General features: G+C 45.1%; 9 protein-coding genes across 9 annotated transcripts; 5 read left to right on the forward strand and 4 right to left on the reverse strand.

The window, feature by feature from the left end:
• Positions 1–106: 106 nt before the first annotated feature.
• Positions 107–2,493, reverse strand: TOT_040000554 (uncharacterized protein; the record flags this gene model as incomplete). The annotated part of the gene is made up of 2 exons (XM_009694190.1): positions 107–699; positions 732–2,493. The coding sequence occupies 2 exons, from the start codon at positions 2,491–2,493 to the stop codon at positions 107–109; spliced, it is 2,355 nt and encodes a 784-aa protein (XP_009692485.1).
• A 403-nt stretch (positions 2,494–2,896) lies between these two features.
• Positions 2,897–3,945, forward strand: TOT_040000555 (proteasome subunit alpha type; the record flags this gene model as incomplete). Its single annotated transcript, XM_009694191.1, has 6 exons — positions 2,897–2,972; positions 3,013–3,125; positions 3,189–3,270; positions 3,314–3,469; positions 3,509–3,591; positions 3,625–3,945. The coding sequence occupies 6 exons, from the start codon at positions 2,897–2,899 to the stop codon at positions 3,943–3,945; spliced, it is 831 nt and encodes a 276-aa protein (XP_009692486.1).
• A 294-nt stretch (positions 3,946–4,239) lies between these two features.
• TOT_040000556 (tyrosyl-tRNA synthetase) lies at positions 4,240–5,922 on the reverse strand (the record flags this gene model as incomplete). Its single annotated transcript, XM_009694192.1, has 7 exons — positions 4,240–4,302; positions 4,339–4,472; positions 4,515–4,650; positions 4,817–5,144; positions 5,210–5,299; positions 5,329–5,396; positions 5,431–5,922. The coding sequence occupies 7 exons, from the start codon at positions 5,920–5,922 to the stop codon at positions 4,240–4,242; spliced, it is 1,311 nt and encodes a 436-aa protein (XP_009692487.1).
• A 211-nt stretch (positions 5,923–6,133) lies between these two features.
• Positions 6,134–7,267, reverse strand: TOT_040000557 (conserved hypothetical protein; the record flags this gene model as incomplete). The annotated part of the gene is made up of 5 exons (XM_009694193.1): positions 6,134–6,178; positions 6,209–6,486; positions 6,518–6,730; positions 6,820–6,883; positions 6,914–7,267. 5 exons carry the CDS (start codon positions 7,265–7,267, stop codon positions 6,134–6,136), a joined length of 954 nt encoding a protein of 317 aa, XP_009692488.1.
• A 501-nt stretch (positions 7,268–7,768) lies between these two features.
• TOT_040000558 (exoribonuclease) lies at positions 7,769–11,896 on the forward strand (the record flags this gene model as incomplete). Its single annotated transcript, XM_009694194.1, has 4 exons — positions 7,769–7,981; positions 8,012–8,114; positions 8,145–9,196; positions 9,572–11,896. 4 exons carry the CDS (start codon positions 7,769–7,771, stop codon positions 11,894–11,896), a joined length of 3,693 nt encoding a protein of 1,230 aa, XP_009692489.1.
• Positions 11,897–11,950: 54 nt separating this feature from the next.
• On the forward strand, positions 11,951–12,286 carry TOT_040000559 (conserved hypothetical protein; the record flags this gene model as incomplete). The annotated part of the gene is made up of 1 exon (XM_009694195.1): positions 11,951–12,286. The coding sequence occupies one exon, from the start codon at positions 11,951–11,953 to the stop codon at positions 12,284–12,286; it is 336 nt and encodes a 111-aa protein (XP_009692490.1).
• A 357-nt stretch (positions 12,287–12,643) lies between these two features.
• Positions 12,644–18,259, forward strand: TOT_040000560 (condensin subunit; the record flags this gene model as incomplete). Its single annotated transcript, XM_009694196.1, has 6 exons — positions 12,644–15,451; positions 15,527–15,960; positions 16,009–16,438; positions 16,475–16,481; positions 16,545–16,769; positions 16,824–18,259. 6 exons carry the CDS (start codon positions 12,644–12,646, stop codon positions 18,257–18,259), a joined length of 5,340 nt encoding a protein of 1,779 aa, XP_009692491.1.
• Positions 18,260–18,314: 55 nt separating this feature from the next.
• On the forward strand, positions 18,315–19,116 carry TOT_040000561 (conserved hypothetical protein; the record flags this gene model as incomplete). The annotated part of the gene is made up of 3 exons (XM_009694197.1): positions 18,315–18,401; positions 18,435–18,734; positions 18,883–19,116. 3 exons carry the CDS (start codon positions 18,315–18,317, stop codon positions 19,114–19,116), a joined length of 621 nt encoding a protein of 206 aa, XP_009692492.1.
• A 296-nt stretch (positions 19,117–19,412) lies between these two features.
• TOT_040000562 (conserved hypothetical protein) lies at positions 19,413–21,365 on the reverse strand (the record flags this gene model as incomplete). The annotated part of the gene is made up of 3 exons (XM_009694198.1): positions 19,413–20,347; positions 20,474–20,482; positions 20,633–21,365. 3 exons carry the CDS (start codon positions 21,363–21,365, stop codon positions 19,413–19,415), a joined length of 1,677 nt encoding a protein of 558 aa, XP_009692493.1.
• Between the last annotated feature and the right edge of the window lie 225 nt (positions 21,366–21,590).

A 21,590-nucleotide genomic window follows, 5' to 3' on the forward strand; every position in this document is an offset into this window, starting at 1 on the left:
TTATCCCGTATAGAAGGTCAGTGTTAACTTGACTTTAAAACGGAGTCGTGCACTCAATCTAATAATTAACTAAAGCTAAAATACGCTAGTATTACAACGAATCACATTAGATTCCACTTCGTGTGTTTCTGGTTACAATGTGGTCAACTATCGATATATATTCTGAGATAGTTCTCACCAAGTAGCCGTCTGGTGGGCATCCGTCGTGGCCGTGGTTCGAGAGCTTGACGAGAATGCTTTCGTTTCCGTGACTCTGGCTCACCAGGGTCACAAACTTGGCGGTGTGGTACCAGGGCGCCCTCACATCTCTCTCGTCGCAGTTTATGATCAGAGCTGGTCTCGGGGCCTTAACGATCCTGACGTTGCTACACGGGTCCAGTGAGTACACACCTTCGAGCACCTGCGCATCCTCGCGCGTGTTTCCAAACTCTTCGTACTCCAGCTCAACCAGCGCGTTTTCTTCGTCGGTCACTGTGCCCAGCAGGTCCAGGTACGGCAGCTTAAACACAATCGCTGAGCACAGTTCTGGACTCATGTTGTACACACATCCTCCCAGCACTCCACTTGCTGACGACACGTTTATCACCATTCGGCTACTCGTCGTAATATTTTTCCCAATCAGGTACTTCATGACGTCCACTAGATCGTAGAATGAACTGTGCTTCCTTTCCTTCGCTCCCATTCTATGCCACTCCTTTCCTAAAAATTACTTTCGGTTTATCACCTCGTACCTAACTCTCCACCTCCTCTCACGTGTGCAAAGCAGAGAATGTACTCCATTTCAAGCAGTGGGTGGTGCTCTATGTGGTTGCAGACCTTTAAATTTTCTCCGTAGAACCCGTACACGTACAGCATACATTTTCTCCTTGCTATGTCTCCTATCTCTTCCACTCCTTCTCCCTTTGCCACAATCGTCACTGGTATTTTACAGGATCCGTCTTTACTTGGCACCTCTATTACAAACGACCTAATTCCATCATCTGTGTCGCTCATCTTTTTAACTTCCAGTGTTTCCAAATCCACTTCCATTCTAACTTCCAGTGATCCAGGGCTGTTTATATTGAACTTTACTGAATTTGAATAGTAATTCATATTTGTGGCTGGTTCAATAATACCCACCTTTTGAGTGGGAATCCTTCTTATCTTTATTCTCCTATCCTCACCACTCTTTTCATCAGATTTTTCATCTTTTTCACCATTTGCATCTCTAGCTCCTTCACCATCTGCAATACCTGTAACACCTCCAACATTTGTACCATCTCTAACTCCATCTACCAACTTATCACTCTGAATCGATCCCCTTTTGCCAAATGGCAGTATTGCAACCATGGGCGTACTTGGTGGCTTCATCAGATATAACACTAGTCCCTTATCAAACATATCTATGTCTGTCACTATGTACTTCACTTTAATACTATCATATTCGCGTGCTTTATAGATCGTTCTGTCCCTAAACCTTAAACTATACGGCTTCAAATGTCTGGTAGGTATCATCGATATTTGTGATTCCGTGTTTGAGTATATGCGATACACTATGTGATTCCTGTATTCTAGCAGTGTTTTCGTGTCATTTGTCGTTGGAATCACGTACATTTTCCCCTTATCTCTTATCAAAAACGTCGTGAACACCTTGCTGTAGCTCGTCGTCGCCATGAACAGTGCCTTTCCACTCTTACTTTTGTACAGCGATATGTAGTGAACTGGCTCATTGTAAACCACCTTTTTCGAAATAACGCGTCCCGTACTGCTGTGTATTAGTGACGTGACTAATTTACATGCTCTCTTGTGAGAGTTTACTTGTGTGTAATACAAACGTGTGAATCTACCATTTGGAGGATGCGGCATCATGTACGCCTCTCCCACATCTTCCAAGACTGCCTCAAGGAGCCTGCCTTTTGCGATTGAATAAAACCTAACCTTGTGGCTGTCTCTAAAATCTGGGTCATATTGTACACTTATAAAATCACCCTTTGGACTTACTCTCAACTTCTTCACATTGACGATGCCCTCTTTCGATAGTTCTGAAAAATCTAACAGGGCCTTCCCATTCATCAGAATACACTTCTCCAGCTCCGACTCCTTCCTCAGTCTCTTGCATCCACTCATTAGGGTTCTACACAAACTTAAGGACCCATTGAGCTCCTTCAAATAGTATGCGTATGATCCTAACATCTCATACTCAAACTCTTTTGATAAGTCTGAGCTCCACTTGAAGTAAGATTCTACATTTTCTACCTTATAGTTTAAATTATGGACTATAGTCCTATAATTCTCAATAAAACGAGAAAATGTTTCGCATCTCCCTGATTTAAGGCAATCATTTAAATCTAGATTTGAAAGGCTGTTTGTCTTTTCAGAATCTGGTATCAAATTTAAGTACGACAATGTTGTAAAACCTTTGTAGTAGTCCGAAAACCTATTCCTATGATTACGTAGCTTACGAAGAAGACCATATCTACTAACTAATGGTCCTACTTTTGAAAATAAATTCATAATATTTTACAAAACTTTGAACACTCATATTTTGATAAAATTGATTAATATGAACTGAAATGTGTGGATTCTTAAATTATTCTTAAAATACAGGTTTTATTTAAGCTCTCTAATTAAGTATTGAAGACGGACAGCTGTTTCGTATTAATTAAAAATGACGATATCATCATACAAATAATGCACATGACTAAACTTCATTAAAAATTATACACATGGATAAGTAAACAATATATCTAATAAAAATACATAAAATAAAATTGAAATATATGTTAAATTGTAGTTGATACCCTCGTTATCGATTTGTAGTGGACTGAGTAGAATCATATCCCGATATTTACAAAAATCATTTGCAATCCGATTTGAATAATTTAACATTTTTTAATTTAATTTACAAGTACATAAAATGTCTAGGGCATCGCAAAGCGGATATGATAGACACATAACCATTTTTTCACCTGAAGGAAAGTTATTCCAATTAGGTATGCTAAAAGCCAACAGATAATTTACTTACAACTTTAGAATACGCCTTAAAGGCAGTTAAAAATTGTAATCTGACCGGTTTAGCTGTAAAGGATGACTCCGCTATAGCTGTGGTCGCTCAAAAAAAATTGCCGGCACAACAGGGGAATCAGGTAAAGAACTGTTTCAATTAGTCTATTTTATATTCACACATGATTGTATTCACTTGTTTTTAGGATGTTCTGCTCGATTCGTCCACCGTAACTAGTCTCTACCATATTACGGACGAGTTATACTGTTTACTTATTGGCCTGCCAGGTATGTTTTCGCTGCCTTTGATTGTTAATAATTACACCGTTAGGCGATTGTCTGAGTATTTTATATAAGGCCAGGGAGGTGGCCTTTGAATATGCCTACAAGTACGGAACCAATATACCTGCGAGTGTGCTGTCCCAACACATCTCCGACGTGAACCAAGTGTATACACAGCACGCATACATGAGGCTCCACGCCTGCAGTAAGTTTAACTTCTTTCTCATAATCAAACGCAACGCAGCTGGCCTCATACTGTCAATTGAGCCCGATGTTGGACCGCGCATATACAAGTTCGACTCGTCTGGATGGTTTGCGGGATACAAGGTATGCAATGCGCAAACACATCGTGCAATGTAGGCCTGTGGAATTGGCGCAAAGGAGCAGGAATCGGAAAACGCGCTTGAAAAGGCGTTGAAGAAGAGGGACATAGTGAGTCTACAGGAGGCAGTCAAGTCAAACTTACACGTAAACACTGAGGTGCACCAGCTGGCTCATGGCCCAGAGACCAAGGTCACGCTGGAGGCTCTCAAGTGTATGATTGAGATTGAGGCCTTCAGCAAGGGCCTCGGCGCATCCAGCATTGAAGTCGCAGTGGCCACGAAGGACAACCCAACCTTCAGGCAACTGTCCGAGGAGGAAATAGAAACGTACCTAACCCACATAGCTGAGAGTGACTAATATCGTGATCTTATATGTTACACACTCATGTACTTAAGTGCACGTATTGGAGTGGTACACACGTTGCAACGTTTATGCGCCTGTTCTGATACATATATGCGTATAAAAGTATTAATGTGTGTAGTCTATTATTACGTGTATGTTTACAGTATGGGTGTAGTATAACAGAAAACGTATGTATGTCCCAGTACATATATGAGGAGATTATATTATATCATATTATATTTGTGTCTTAATGGTTTCAACAATGTGTATTGTGGAGCGTTGAAACGGACTACAGTGATACGAACTACATTATTTTTTTTCGGATTGAAACTGCTTTACTTTCAATGCCAACATTTTAGCCTCCTGATTATTCTAAAAGATTAGGCTGTGGGCCACCTGCACGCTTACCTCGAAATAATCTCTTATGGGCTGCAACATTAAATTTAAGTACTTGATAAGACCATTTTTTAAGTCAGCTGGGTGTAGTGAGCCACTGGCAAAACAGTCGTTTAACTCTTTGGGTGAGTTGAAGGTGACGTCGCCTAAACGTTTATGTTAAACTGTCAGTGTATCTGGGAATTTACCTCCGTCCCTTTCCTTTCTCTCAATTGTCACTGCGGGGAACCTCTTGAACACTATTGAATTGAAGTACGCAATAACTGGGTTCCCGTCTAGTACACCGGGTGGACAAAAGGCCTTTTTAATTTTAGATGAAACGTCCTAAAACATTTTATCAGGTAATGTAAACACAATTTATCAGGTAATGTAAACACAATTTATCAGGTAATGTAAACACAATTTATGAGTGAATGTGGACGAATATTGACTGACTAGTGCAAATTGTGTAAGGTATGAAGACATAACTTATATGTAAAATTCTGCTTACCTCTGCACTGTCGTCCATAAACACCGCCGAGTTCGGATTACTCTTGGACATCTTCTCCTGGCCCTCGAGGAGCCCTGGGAGCATCCTGTGGGACAACACTATTGGACTCGCCGGGATCTTCCTGATTTCGCAGTACTCCCTGCGGAAATTTAAAAGGAACGTAAAATACCTCGCCAGCACGTTGATCTTCCTCTGGTCCATTCCCAGCTGACACAGGTCAGCTCCGATGAAGAATATGTCCGCGCACTGGATCGCTGGGTACAGTAACTGCGCTGCGGGCTGGTCGTCGCCCTCAGTCCTCCCCAAAGCCTGGCTGCACCTCTTCATCCTATCAAACGATTAGTGTGAGGCTCAAAGGTGTGTTAACTCTGTGCTTTAGCCTAACTAGCGCACCTCGTGATGTTGAAGCTTCTACTGATGTCCATGGCCAATCTCCAGTACAAGTCCGGGTTCTTGTCCACCTCATCACTTGCCCACAGAAACCTGAGTGTTCGTTTAAAACTGCCACCTACTTCACGGAATCCGTGTCCATTCCGGCCGCCTTCCATATATGTATGAAATACTCCCCAACCACCCGGATCTAAGACAAATTATGATCACAAAAGCGCGAGTACCTTCTGCAAATCTCCTCCGAACTTGTTGTTGAGCATTGCGTGCCAGTCCGCTATCCAGATGACGCTCTTAATTCCAATTTTACTCATGGTATTAACCGTATCCACCTTGCAGAGACCCTGGGCTATGTGCATCCTTCCGGAGGGCTCGAATCCGTCGTAGGCGAGCGGAACGTAGTCCTTCTTTGATAAGAGGGTGTACAGCTCCTCGGGCTTAATACACTCCTCGGCCATGCTCAGACAGGTGTTGACTCGTTCCTCGAGTGATTGGTTTCCGTGGAAGCTGGACTTGTGGAAGAAATTGTCGATCTCCTTCCGCAGTCCATGTTTCACTGAACACGAGCCTGGATAGAATTCGAGTTTTGGGTTTTTAATGTTGGCTACGTTTCCAGAATAGTTTACTGCGATGCCGCCGTGGAACGGTGATAGAAAACGTTCAGACATATTTTTTAATCTATATATACTGTTACATAGGTTTTTTATGCTTATAAGCATCTAACGTGATAATTTGCTTGTTTTGGTCATCTATGTACTCACATCAGGCCCACACTCTAAGATCAACACAAATTCGTTTGAAGTTAACACATCTTCAGTGGTTTTAACTCAGATCACTGATACACATATTTGCGTATTAGATATATAGTGTAAATACGATGATTATGTTGAAATTATGCTGTATTCTCTACCGATTTGCCTAATTGTCATTCTATTGCAATTTTTGCTGTAACTGCTTCAGCTTTTCCACCAACTCCTACGAGAAAGTCATACACTTGCTCCTTACCTTAATTCTGGGTTCTTCGCTGTCCACTTCCGGGAACGAGTACACGAGCGACTCCAGCAGTTCCGGGCTCCCTTCGCTTGTCGATAATATCTCCACACATCGATCCAGTGGCACAACTTCCAGTCCTTCCAGCCCCTTTAGTTCGTTTTCGATGTCTGTGACTGTAGACTCCGTTTTATTTTGCAGCTTTTCCGCTTCTCTCCTCTGCCTTTCCTCCTCTTGTTCCAGTGATATCCTCAGTGCCAAGTATAGTTGTGGGTCCATTTCCGGATCGACTCCTAATTTTGCCATTATTCTGCTTAGACTTACCGAAATCGGTTAGATTCTGTGCAAACTGTGCTCCTTCTCCCATGCCTCTTGAGCCTCCGTAGAGCAGGCACGAGTTGAAGATCATGTCGCTCAGCAGTGTTCCTGAGGACGGCTTGCAACACAGGTAGTGGCTCGTGTCATTGTTGTTTACTGCTGTATGGAGCGCCTTGAGTTTTTCCTCAGTTTCAGAGTTGTTTGAAAGATTTATTATGTCTACATTAGAAATGAGTTGCAGTCACAGGTATGCATACACATCGTCCTACACACCAACAAGTACATAAATAGGTGCCCTAAGTCCTTACCAAGAATAACATTGTTCTTCTTTAATAACTTGCCGAGTTTCACGAAGTGTGTTACGGGTTCAGTCTACATATTATTATTAGTCCAGGAACCTACTATTGGACTGGCAACAAAGCATATGATGCGCTGTTGTTGCGACTTATTCAGCCTGTGCTTCAGGGCCAACTGGGCTGTTTGTATCCCCCTTATGAAATCACATTGCGACGAGGGTACTACCGTTTGCAGGTCTGTTAAAAAATTGCCCAAATCGTTGCACGGAGCGGTCAGCAATTGCGACCCCTTTTGGGCCAGGCATACAATGCCCACGGAATTCTCATATTGCTCCGATAACTTAGCGCTCGCTATTAATCCGATTGCATCTATTTGTGCTCCCAGCCTCGTCGGTACAAAATCTCCATTTCTGGAATATTCTGAATTATCTATACAAATTAAAGCAGCCTCGATTGTCATAATTAACAAACGTAAACATCATTAAAATAAAAGAGTTGATATGAAGAGAAATTAAATGAAGTATAATTAAAAATTTAGGGTGTTTTAAAAATGAATAAAATTATCTACAATAAGAACACAAAAAATAAAAACTGTACTAAGTGTTGCACAACATGGTTACGAAAAACCAGTAAATCATTCATGTTAAATTATATAAATCAATTAAAATTGTTTAAATTTTTGTTTATCATATTTCAGGTATTTTAAAAGATGAAAAAGTAATACTTTACAAAAATACATCAATTGATTTTTAATTTAACAAAATATACACAGATTCTTATTTCCTCGTAATTCTTATTTATTTGTAATATACGGTTATTGTAAAGTAGAGGATATTAGCAGATTGTTAAACTTAAACATAAGTTTTAATTGATTTGTTTCGTACGAATTGTACCTTGTAGATTTAGAAAAAATAAATTTAAAATTTGATCGATAAATGATAAACACCCGGTTTTTATAAAAATGGGAGTGCCAACCTTTTACCGTTGGCTGTGTAACAGGTATCCGCGGGTCCCCAAGGACCTGGTGGACAACTATAACGACCGGAACCTGGACCTGTCGGACGAGGACCAAGTAGGCCTCGATCTGCTGTCGCCGAACCCAAATGGAGAGTTCGATAACTTGTACCTGGACATGAACGGAATAATTCACCCGTGCTGCCACCCGGAAAACATGGTATTTTGAAAAACAAATAGAGATGTGTAGGAGCAACCGGAGTCTGAGGAGATCATGTTTAAGTGTATAGTGGAATACATTGATCGCATTTTTTACCTGGTCCGGCCGAGGAAACTTATATATCTAGCAATAGGTGAGTTGAGAGCGTTTTAATGTGTCGTAGACGGAGTGGCGCCGAGAGCCAAAATAAATCAGCAAAGAAGCAGAAGGTTTAAGTCGGCAGCGCTGGCAGATCTGGAGGACGAAACGTACGAAAAAATGCTCAAGGAGTACCTGGAAAAGAAAAATGACATGGAGATACCAGTGAGGAAGAACAAGTGGGATAGTAACGTGATAACGCCGGGCACGGAGTTCATGTATAAGCTCTCAAACAAGATCGTGGAGTACATCAAGGAGAGAGTGGAAAAATATGACGCGTGGAGAAGAATAGTGGTAATATTTTCGGACAGTAACGTGCCAGGAGAAGGAGAGCACAAAATAATGGAGTTCATAAGGAGCCAGAGGCACTGCCCGGACTACGACCCTAACACGAAGCACGTGCTGCACGGAATGGACGCAGACCTTATAATGCTAGGATTGACGACGCATGAGCCGAACTTCTACATCCTAAGGGAGATCGTGACCTTCTACGTGCACCCGAGTAACAAGATAGCGCCGAAAGAGTTCGAGCTTGAGGAGCCAGAGGGAAGGAGCGCGTTGGCGCCGAAGGCGGACAACATGAGCAAGGAGGAAAAGTACATGAAGATGATGAGAGAAAACTGGAAGCCGCTGCAGCTTCTTCAGCTGGCGGTGCTGAGAGAGTACCTCTCACACCAGCTGAGATTCGTGACAGGGTTCGACAACGGGAGCTCCATAGACTTCGAAAGGTGCGTCGACGACCTGGTGCTTATGATATTCTTCTGCGGAAACGACTTCCTGCCGAACCTGCCCTCGATCTCGATCACCGGGGGCTCAATAGACCAGATGATACTGCTCTACCAGAAGCTGCTGCCGTCGCTTAACGATTACCTGTCGAACGAGGGAAACCTCAACTTTCACTCAATAAGCACGTTCTTCCACTACCTGTCGAAGATAGAAAACGAGACCTTTAAGCAGATATACGAGTACAAAAAAAAGTCGGAGGAGTACCACAAGAACAGGAGCCAGGTTAACCCCAGAGGCACGACGCATAGACCTGAGAACGAGGTCACCAAAGTCACAGATGGTGGTAAAGAGGTAATTGTCAACACAGCGGGCACTCACGTTACCACTAACAGCAACGTCGACACGAGCAATAATAGTAATAATAATGACACCACTAACGACAACGACACAAACAATAATAATAACAACGTAAACACAATCAATAATAATACTAACAATGTCAACACCAACAATAATAGTACTAATAATGACATCACTAACAATAGTAACATTAACACAAACAATAGTAACAATAACACAAACAATAGTAACAATAATACAATCAATAGTAACATTAATGTAACCACAAACAATAACGATGTCAACACAAATAACACAAACAATAATAAAAGCGATGTCACAGCTAGCACAACTAACAATCAAGCTAGTGATAATTTAAGTAATCAGGGAGTTTTTGGAGGAGAAAATGGAAGTGTTAATAAGGATGCGGAAGAAGACTTTATGAAAAGGTACGAAGAGGAGTTGAATAAGTTGAAGTCAGTGGACGAAGTGAAGCTGTCAGTGGATGTGACACTGAATGACCCAAGGCTGTGGAAGGAAGCATACTACAGAGAAAAGTTTCACCTGACAGAAGAGGATGACATGAAAGAATTTGTGCAGGAAGTGTCCTTCCACTACATCAAGGGAATATGCTGGGTGCTGAGGTACTACTACCAAGGATGTCCGTCCTGGTCGTGGTACTACCCGTACCACTACTCGCCGTTCTGCTCGGATTTGGAGTTTGGAACGTTGTACAGCTACGACGAGGCTGAAGAGGAAGTCTCAGCACCCGTGGAAAATGTATCTGGAGGTGATAACAGAGGTCGTAAGAGAGGTCGTGTTTCAATGGTTTTTAGAGGCGATGGTGGTATTGACGGTGGTTTTGGCAGTGATTTTGGCACAGAGGCTGATGATATTGAGCACAATGGAACATGCGAAGATAAGGATTGCGTTGCAGATACAAATATCAGCGTCCTCACAACTGTTGATACAGTGACGGGTGAAAATCTAGTTGATGGAAACACTCCCGATGACGCAACATTAACGAGGGAAGAAAATCAGGAGAAGGAATTAGACGATGTATGGAAGGAACCCTTAGAAGAAGTTAATAACAAGTCACCGTTAGATGTTAATAACAAGTCACCGTTAGATGTTAATAAAAAAGAACAGCCAGAAGCTGAGACAAAAGGAGAAAAGAGGAAGCAGGAGAACAAGGCATTGATAAAGTTCGACTACGGAACGCCGCTGACACCATTTCAGCAGTTAATGGGAGTGATGCCGATAAGAAGCAGCCACTGCATACCTGAGAGTCTGAGAGGGCTCATGACGGATCCAGAATCGCCGCTGAGAGACTTTTACCCAGTTAAGTTCCAGGAGGACCCGAACGGGAAGAGGTATAAGTACCAGTGGGTGGCACTGTTGCCATTTATAGACGAGGAAAAACTGCTGCACTACGTAAAGCCAATAGAAGAAAAGCTGAATGAAGAAGAAAAGTACAGAAACAGAGTGTCGAAAAACATAATATTCCTGACGCAGCAGCTGAGAATGGTGTTCATAAATCAAATAAATAGAACGGAGAAGGTGACGGACGATAAGTATGGAGCTAAAGGAGAAGAAATGGAGTATTATATATGTAAGTGTAGTAAGAAGCATAAGAGCGTGTTGCTGGTGGGAGCGAAGATACCGCCGAAGGTGTTAACAATACAAGACCTGATGGAGGAACAGAGAAATAGAGGATTTAACTGCGAAGTGGCGAAGAGAACAATATTGCACATGTTATCAGAAGGGAGAAGTAACAGAGACCCGTTTGGAATGAATCAGCCAGAAGGAGTGCTGAGAGACACATCTAGAGACTACCACCAGTACCACAACCAGTATAGCACAAATCAGTACACACCAACACAAATGAACCAATACGGAAACCACTATCAAGGAGGATATAGAAGTAACAGGTACCATGAAAACCAGTACTATAACAAGTATGATAACCAGTACTATGATAACAACTATGATAACCAGTACTACGATAACAAGTATGATGGCCAGTACTACAAAGGGAACCAATACCAGCATCGCCAATACCAGGGCGGTCAGTATGGACCAGGCCAGCACCAAGGGAGTTATCACCCGAGTAAGTACGGAGGAAGCCAATACCATCAGGACCACCACCACCAGAGCCAACACGGAAGTCAGTACAGACAAGGCTATCACGGAAGCCAATATAGAGACCAGCAAGGACAGTACGGAAACCAGTACCGACAAAACCACGGAAGTCAATACGGAGGCCAGTATCAGTCGAACAAGTATCACGGAAGCCACGGAAACTACGGGGGCCACGGGACCAAGTACCAGAATCAATATGGCACGAGCAAGTACGGAAGTGGACACTACCAGGGAAAGCAGCACGGAGGAAACCAGCACCACCAAGGAGGATACCAGCCAAAGTACCAAGCAAACCACCCGGACCCGTACGGAGGAAACAGCAGAGGCAACAGCCAGTACGACTACGAATACGGAAAAGGGAGCCACTACAACCAGGACTACGGAGGCAGCCAGTACGCACAGACACACGTGAGTCAGAGGTACGGAGGACAGTACGCACAGAACCACTACAACCAGCCACACCAGCACTACGGGAAGGGACGCCAGCACGATGGAAGTAAGCCGCAGTACCAGAACTTCAGGAACACAACGAACGCGCTCAGAAGGTCCGCAAACGAAAAGTATTATTAAGCCGCAAATGTAATGCACGTCTACAACTGATCCGTATACATATTATTTAGTAAAATGTATGACCAAAGAGTGTATGAAAGTGTCTGCAGGCAGAGGAACAGAGGAATAGAGAACGAGTGGGATGAAAAGGAACAAATGCAGAGCACATACAGGGCGGACTTCGTGGCGAAGGAGCTGCCGGAGAGAGAAGCCAGGAAAACGGAGACGAGGGTAGTGAATTTGCCGTTCGAAGGCATCTCAACCTACATGAGGGACTACAAGGCGCCGGAAATGGTGCCGGTGGAGAGAAGAGCGAAGGAGCCGGAGAGAGAAAAGCTGCCGTTCGAAGGAGTAAGCACGTACACATTGGACTTTTCAATAAAGGCATGGGAATACTTTGGGAAAACATGAATAAAATAAAATTTAACCGCAAGTTGTAAAAAAGAATAAGTGTGAAAACATAAATATGTATATTGTAACAGTAAAAGTTTACACATTTTGGTAAAAATAATAAAATAAATAGATAATATAAATATAATAGGGAAAATGTAGAAAAGGTAGTTTGTGGATAAAAAATAGATAATGTTTTATGAAATAATGAAATTGGATCCCAATATTCACATTAGGAAGAAAATTAATAATAACGTAACACTAATTTAACGTGGAACGTTCTAGATTAATTTTAAATTTTATTTGCGAGTGTAAATAATAATATAAATTTAATTTGAACATAAATGTAGCAGCTGTGTGTATGAGTATTAAATTCAGATGGATTCTCTACAGCCTGGCCTGAGAATATTTGAAATTCCAGAAACCCTGGACTGGAGAAGCTTATTGAGGCCGCCAGGAGCAGAATGTGTGAATTATTTGGACGCCTCGGAGGCGGATGACCCGGAAGCGTGGAGCGAAGGCGATGTGTTGAGCGCTTTGGAGGTGTTAAGCCAGTCTAATTTCAAAAACATCGGAGATTGCCTGAACATACTGAGTCCAGAGCTGTTTAACGTGATTTTTAACCTAAACAGATACTACGCCAACCTGGAGAAGCAGAATCAGATACTGCTATGCCAGTTTATATCGTCGCTGTGTACGAAAGTACAAGTACTGCTGGAGGCGATTCCGCCGAAGCCATACTCAAGCAGGAAGGAAGCCTCGGATAATGTGATATACGAAGAGTTTATTGATAAAATGGCCTCACTAATGGCCAGTGTGACGTATATAGAGGACGTGGATGAGAATATGACAGAGACCATAGAGCAGAGATCAGAAGAAGTCGTGGTTTCTCCGAAAAGTTTGGGACTGGTGCTGAGGTCGCTGATCAACGTGAGCGTCTTTCTGCTGGGAATGTGTTACAACTTTGTAACAACCTTCGAAAAGAGCGAAGGGAACGCAACCTTTGAGCTGAGTAAAGAAAAGGCGAAAAGGAGTAAAAAATCAAAAAGGGATGAAAAGGGCTCTAAAATAAACGCGATGGCAATAGAAGCGTTGATAGACGGGATGATGACGTGCTGTAAGTATAACCTGAAGATACCGTACCTGTCGGACTACGGAGGAGGAAGCAGGCCGTCGGTGCCGATGCTGAGGATGCTCTTCCAGACGCTAATAAGCACAATATCGCTGGACGAGGCAGTGCACACAGTGTCAAACACGATGTTGCACTCGATCGCAAGAATAATAAAAATAATATTCTCGACGATGCAAAGCAGTAGAGTTAATCACACGTATAACAGTGAGGCGCAATCTCCAGTAGGATCAGGTGCCATAGAAATTCAAGACTCTGATGAAGGGCATTCGGAGTATGAAGATAGTAGCGGCAATTCGGCATATAGTCAACCGGACAACGGGTCGAGCTCAAACGCAAGTGCGATGGAGGAAATGGACGTGGACAAGTTGATAGAGAGCGACTACGAGCACGAGTGGATGTCGATGCTGATCGACGAAATGAAGAAGCAGCACTGCCACGTGATAGTGGACGTGCTGGACCTGCTGAAGGACAGCAACATACCGAACATAGTGGTGAACGAGCTCTTCATGAACATCAAGGAGAACTACTCTGCACAAGTATCGAACACGAACCAGCTGGTGAGTTCACAGGTGCAAAACGAGTTCACGAACATAGGGCTCTTCTTTGAAAAAATGGCAAAAAAGGTGCCCTGCGTAGTGCTCTCGAACATAAGTCAGCTGAAGCAGCTGTTCGACGTGCCATGTTACGCACTGAGGAAGTCGATCATGGAGTCGATAAAGCAGCTCATCATACTGTCGAAGTACTACGACGGACCAGGAGCAGATGAAGCAGCTCTGGAAATGGAAGTGGACAAGATGATGGACCAGGAAAGTAGTTTTGAAAGCGGGCGGGTGAGCAAGGATAGCGAAAAGTATAAGATGAAGGTGAGTAAGCTCTGCTGCAGAAACAGAGAGATGCTGCTGGAGACGATAATATCGAGGCAGTTTGACACGTACATGTACGCGAGAGCGGCAGTGATGAAGGTGCTGCACGACCTGGTGGAGGCGGACGCGCTGCCGGTGAGGAAGTATAGTCTGGTGGTGTCCTTTGCAACGGCGAGGCTGATGGACAAGGGCTCGCAGGTGAGGCAGAGAGCACTGTCGCTGGTGTCGTTGATAGTGGACGTGGTGACAAACTCAAAGTTCCTGCTCGCCCTGGACACGGGTAAGTTGACGCACGAGTTGAGGATAATAGAGAGTAACACGAAGAAGGTTAACTACCTGCTGTCGCAGCACACGATGAGAAGGTACAGCTTTAACACGTCGAAGGAGACCTCGCCGAGGAGGTCGGAAAGCAGGTCAAGAGCAAGCACGCCCAAAAGATCCAGGGACACGTCGACAGAAAGCACGCCCATAAGAAGCACGTCGAGAGAAAGCACACCCAAAAGATCTAGGGACAAGGACAGAATAGACTCAGCCAGGGGCTCGAACAAGAGCATCTCGTCGAGAAGCGCATCGAGGCAGGAAAGCGTCGAGTTCGTGGATGTCGTGGAGTACGACTACGACGAAGTGCTGGCGGAGCTGAAGAGCGACTTCGGAAGCAAGGTGCTGGACAACCTGGACGAGCTCTACAGTAAGCTGGAGCTGGCGAAGGAGCTGTACACAGACGCACTGGAGATATCGGAGAGAGTGGACGTGTGTCTGGAGCTGTGCAAAAGACTGCTGAGGTCGCCCACGGAGACCGACCAGAAGGCGTCGATCAAGTTCGTGTGCTCCTGCCACCTGCTGGGACTGCAGAAGGCGACTCAGATGCTCCCGCTGGTGTGGGCGCTCTCGTGGTCTAACAACCAGAGCGTGGTGGAGTCGGTGTTGCTGGAGTTCAAAAACGTGTACTTCCAGAGTCAGCAGAGCAGCCTGCACCAGACGTGCAACATGCTTATCGACCTGATCAACACGGGGGACCTGACGTGCCTGTCGTCGGTCGAGAAGATATTCCAGATAAACCAGAACAAGCAGCAGCTGCTGAACATTAACCTGAACAAGTTGATACCGCTGCTGATACAAATAGCGACGACGAACAGCATAGAAGCAGGAAGGGCACCGAAGCAGGAAAGAGGAAGGCGAGGCTCCAGCAGTGTTACTGGTGAAATTAATGGCACCAGTAATGGTTACATGGATGGTACTAGCACTAATAGTAACGCGATTAATAAGGACCTGGTAAGATGCAAAACGGCCCTGAATCTGATAAAAATCATACTGTCGTCTAGTCAGAACGCATACAGCTCAGGAGAAAACAAGGAATTGTCAAACGCAGTTGAAAATGAGCCAGGAAAACAAAGTAGAAGAGTGTCATTTGAGAAGTATGACTGGGACATGGGAATATTCAGCGGCTTGCTGAGCAGGTACAACGAGGAGGTGCTGTTGGAGGTGTGTCAAATACTGATCTACGTGAGCGACGAGGGCGGGTTAAAGGAGTTTGTACAGAAAATACTTAAGATGTTCCTGGACTACTTCGGAACGAACAATTTTAACTGGTTTCAGATAAGTCAGATCGTGATAGACCTGACCTTCGTGCATCTGAGCAACCCGCTGAGCATATGGTCCAGCATAATAAAGGAGTTGCTGCTACAGCTGACGTCGGAGCAGTACGACGTTAACGGGTATCTGCTCGACGAGAAAGGCAACGACAGCAGTATTGATGGCTACCATCTCAACGGTAGTGATGGTAACCATGTTAACGGCAGTGATACCAACCACATGAGTAGTAAAAACAAAACTGATGTTAGAAAGTTATCGCATTTGGTGTTTATAGCAGGGCACGTGGCAATCAGAAGCATGATATACGTGGAAAGGGTGCAAAACGACCTGAAGGTAGCGAGGTCGCAGTTGAACGAAGATGAGTTGGAAAATAACATGGGTATGGCGACTAAGGATGAAAAGGACAGGGAGTTCTTCGACAACATAATAGAAAACAAGCTGGTGAATGACAACTTACTGGGAGGACCAATGTTTCAAATAATAATGAACACGCTCGTGAATCCGCAGAAATTTGTGCACCCAAGCGGGACGGAGGGCTCAGTGAACTACTTCGATCACCTGTACGGGAAGACCACGGAAAGCTTTGTCAAAGGGAACCACGTTAAGAAAACTGAGGCAGAGGATGACAGTGGGAAGAGCTCTGATGAGGCGGGGGTGAACGGAGGGTCGGAAGCAATAGTGCTGGTCGAAGAGGAAACCAGGCCAGTGCACAGCTGCCTCGAGTGTAACATACTGTTTATCTGCAGCGTAATCAGCATATGTAAGTTCGCGACGATATCGAAGAAATTTTGCAACATAAAGTTCAAAGAGAGGACAATAGTACAAATAATAATAACACTGTTGGTATCGACGGCAGATTGGGGTACACAAATAGGTAACAATGTAACTCAGAATAGCAATCTCAGCGGAAACAAAAGTGGTAACAAAAGTGGAAACAAAAGTGGAAACGAAAGGATTAGTAAAAAACAAGGGGATATACTTAATATCCTAAAGTGTAATCTGCTCATATGCTACGGAGACCTGCTGGTGAGGCACCCGAACGTCCTGGAGCCGATGAATGACTATGTGTTTAAGCTCCTATCGTACCCGGTTAACGAAGTGAGAGAGACTGCAATACTGGTGTTCTCCCACCTGGTGATGAACGACATGATTAAGCCGAAGGGGAGGCTGCTGGACAACATAATGTTCCTGACGCAGGACACGAACGAGAAGATCGCAAACTACGCAAGAGTGTTCCTGAATGAAATACACAGAAAAAACCCGAACACGATCTACAACTGCTTCCCAGAGATGCTATCGACACTGTCACAGCCGTCGAGTTTGTACTACAACATAACGAACAGAGTAGAGGGAGACGGCGTAGACGGAGAAATCGGAGAGAACAGCGACTTCCACGGAATAAAAACGAACCTGAAGATACTGAACGAAGTGTTCAACTTCGTTAAAAACGATAAGCAGGAGCACCTGGTGGAGAAGATATGCCTGAGGCTGAACAAGGCGAAAACGATATTCGCAACGGCAATCTACATAAACGCACTGCTGCTGATCAACTACGACGAGAAAAATATAGTGAAGCTCTCAAAGTCGCTGAACATGCTGAGGCAGCTGCTCTCGGAGTCGCAGCCACTGCTTGCGGCGCTGTGGATAATCCACAAGAGAATCAAGTCGAGCAAGGTGCAAAAGGTCCAGGGCCAGGTGGACATAAAGGAGGTGTCGGAGGAGATGATCAACAAGGTGAGAAACATGCTCGGGCAGGGGAAGGCGACGATGCTCATAAGGGCCTCGCAGTTCTCAGAGCAGATAATAGAACTGCTGAACAGCGGAAACTACACGAGCGCAAACCTGAGGACGCTCTTCGACAGGGAGAAGCAGAAGGAGAGCCTGCTGAGGGTGAAGAAGGAGGACGAAGACGATCTCTCGAGCAACACGGCAGACTACGAGTCAAACAACGAAGCTTACGAGATGGTTAGAGGCGACTACTCTGAAAACTGGCGCGACCAGTCGTATCCGGACAGCCAGCAGGCATTCAGCAACGATGATACGTCGAACGTGAACACGCAGGACCAATTCAGAGAGCAGATGAGCAATAGCAGGGGAAAAAAGAGGCCGGGCAGGAAGAGAAACGCACCAAGGAAAAAAACAAGAGCAATAGTGGAGAGTGACACTGATAGTGAAGAATACGAAGGGCGAGAACAGGGAGGATTTGAGGAGATCGTGGAGGAGTACACACAAAAACCGAAAAGAGCAACCAGAGGGAAAAAGAAGAAGAACAACGATGAATATCTATTCGACTCGAGCGAAAACGAAGATTTTGGAGAGGAAAGCCCGGAATCGGAGGAAGATACGGAACATAAAAGTGGAAAGCGAAAGTCAAATAGGGGGAGAAAGAAGCGTGCAAACAAATAACAGTTAAATTTAATTTTTTCAATTTAAGCGTATATTTATATTAATTTTTGTATTCATGTCGGAATCCGAGGAGGTTGAGACCAAAACCGCCTCGGACTCCCAGGACGAGTTTGTAGTTAACGAAAGCAGGCCGAAGAGAAAAGTAAGCCCGGTTCAGCACACAATTGACATGTAGGTGAATAAGAGTGCCAAAAACGGTAAAAACTCAGGGAAAGTTAACTCCACCAAGGCCAAAAAGGGTGAAAGTAAGCCGAAAAAGGCCGAAAAACCTAAGAAGGAAAAAAGCGTGAAAAAAACTGTGAAAAGGCAGACTAAGGGGGAATCGAGGTCCAATAAGGGACCGGCGGCGAGGCAGGCCAAGACGCCTAGAGCTGCGAAGCCCAGGCAGCCCAAGCAGCCCAAAGTCAAGGAGCCCAAGCCGGAGCCAGTCTCGAACTTCAGCAAGCAGGGCCAGAGGTACATGACTCCACCGCCAGTAAGTCTAAAATTTATCCAGTGGCAACGCCACTGCGGCCTATGCCCATTTTACTTCTTACCTAGCTACACACAGCCGAGACTACGTTGTGGTACCTCTATCCACTTACGCTAGTTATCTCACCCAGTCGCCTAATGACTACCTTCAGGGAGACGGCACCCGCGGCTTCTACGAAAGTTTATACGAGGAAAACCCAAACAGTCTAATCGCAATTAAATTTTGTGTCGAGTACGGTATTTTCGGGGGGAGCAAGCACAGCGAGGCGCTGGCCAAGTACACCATTCTTCAGAAGAACGGCCACTTTAAGGGCGCAGTTGGCGCAATAAAGCCGAGTGCAATCACGTTCCTGCAGAAGAGCCAGGTCAAGTCCGAGAAAAGTTAGTCTTTCAGGTCCCGGCGGTGACCCGCGGCACGGGCCGCAGTCGCCTCACCTGCGTAATCTACATACACATGAGTCTACGTATTAGTGTCGCTGCGTATTGTGTAATGATGTATGTTTGAAAATATTGAGTTAAATATTAAAATTAAAAGTCAAAGGACCCTGACCAGAGCCCGCAATTAAACCTTAAGGTTTGGATGCGTTGTGAAATACGACGTAATGGCGCCAATCGGCGGCAACATATTCGTAAGATGAGAAGGAACGCTGATACCGCGATTAAAGAGGCACATACGGGCTGCCTAGAACATTTTGACGATGTTTGAGGCCAGGGAGTTCCAGTCCGCCTGGTTCGACTCGATGCGCTCCGATATCTCGAGTGTGTAGTGGAGGAGGACGTCGATGCTGTTCTGGTCTACCGTGCCCGCGTTGTCCCTGATGCGCTGGAAGAAAATGTTCGTGAACATGATGCCGGCCCGCGTCGTGAGCACCTTCTCGAAGCCGCGGTAGTTCTTCTGCGCCGAGATGAGGATGTTCGAGCAGCGCTGCAGCGCCGTGTGGCGCCCGTCCTTTCCCTTGAGCAGGAACATGTGCCCCGTGAGCGTGATGCCCTCGACGAGGAAGAGGAACATGCGCGTGTGCGAGCTGTGCTTGAAGAGCAGGTTCTGGAGCCTCGAGCCCTCCGAGTCCGTGTCGCAGCCGAGCGCCGAGCCCTCGAAGGCCACGAGCGACTTCAGGTTGTGCGGGCTCGTGGCCAGCTCCACGAAGCTCGCCAGGCTCTGCTCCTTCTCCAGCGCCTCGTCGACGTCGAGGCATATTTCGTAGAACTGGTCGACGCAGCCCAGCACTGTGCAGAGCAGCAGCAGCTTCTGCTCCAGGCCCAGCTTCCTGCCAATCCTCGTCGTCAGGTTTCTCCCCTTGTTCAGGCTCAGGAGGCCTGTGAATAGCTCCGGGTCTCCCGTCAGCATGTTAAACAGCTCGTTGAGGTAGTCGTCGCGGTCTCGCTGCATCTTGTCGAGCGCCGAGACGTGGTTCATCGGGCACTTTTCGATCTCGTGTTCCACGTCGCAGAGCACGTAGAGCGTCTCGTAGCACGACTCGATTCTCGACCTCACCTCCTTCTCCATGTTAACCTTGTGGTCCGTCTCTGCTGCCATGTTTTCTATCTCCGAGGAGCTGGGCGAACCTGGCGCCTCTCCTCCCAGGTATATGAGCCTCCTTCCGTGTCTAATTGAGGCTGCACTAATTCTTCCAAATCTGTTTGAGCGTATCTTCTTTTCCTTTTCCTCCTTCTTCTTCTGCTTTTTCTTTTTTTTCTTTTCCTTCTTTTGTTTTTTCTTTTCTTCCGGGGTTAGATCCCCACTCGTATGTTCTGCCTCCGTATTTTCGTCGGTTGCGCCGCACGAGTCTTCCGCTGCGCTGCTAATGTAGTCCTCAGATGGGCTTGAGGAGCTGGTTCCTTCTTCCTTCTGGCTGCTCAGCTCAAACTCATTGCTCGTAGTGTCCTCTCCTATTGCGCTACTTGACTCTTCGTTCACTGAATCTGGGTCCTGATTTTTCGGCTTCTTCACTCCCAGGTGATACAGGTTCCACTTTCCCGTGTAGCTCTGCAGCTTCGGGTCCTTGGACACCTGCGCAAGCTGAATTCTCAGGATCTTGTCAAATTCTGCAGGCGTCATAAAGTACTCCAGTTCAACTGTCCTATCATTCCTATCCACGCACCTCACGTGCCGTTCGATGGTCCTGTTCAATACCCGGAACCTTCTGCTCAGCTTAACCTTCTTAGCAAACAGCAGGTCTATGTGGTCGCTCGTTATATCAAACATTCCCAGGTCCCGCAGCTTCTTGACGTCTTCTTCCCAAACTCGCTCTTCGGGTTCGGCGGTCACTTCGAGAATTGCCTCGATGGTCTTCTTTTCCTTCTTCTTTCGATTAAGATCTTTTTTTGCTCTTGTTATTTCCTCAGGCTTTCTTAGAAAAAAGTCAAAGTCGCTGAATTTCTCCAAGTCGGTGGAGGTGCGACGTGGCTTAGTTTTGCTGGCATTCTTGAGTCTCTCTGCCTCCAGAAAGGTCTCTGTAGGATCCCATTGTGAATCTCCAAGGTCTCCAAATGTGTCGTCGTTTAATATATCCAGGTTTTCGTTGTCTAACTCGGCTGAATCCAAACATTCTATGTCTTCCAAGATTTCACCAAGCACATTATTCTCATCAACGTAATGATCCCTACGTGGGAATCTAACACCAGATCTATTCATTCAATTTTAAATTTCTGTTAAAGCAATAATATACAAGCAAATAAGGTAATGTATAAAGGAATAGATTTGAAGATCCCCCACAGTAAAATCATTAAAATAGGAGTTTTGTTTTCCTCAATAATGTGTGCATTTGGAATTATTAATTGCTGTTGGCAGGTATGAATGAAAGTTGTGGTTTTTTCTTAAATATTCAAAGAGGTTAAAAAAAATGATCATCCCCAATGT

This window comes from Theileria orientalis, chromosome 4, assembly GCF_000740895.1.
Source record: "Theileria orientalis strain Shintoku DNA, chromosome 4, complete genome".
Lineage (NCBI taxonomy): Eukaryota > Apicomplexa > Aconoidasida > Piroplasmida > Theileriidae > Theileria > Theileria orientalis.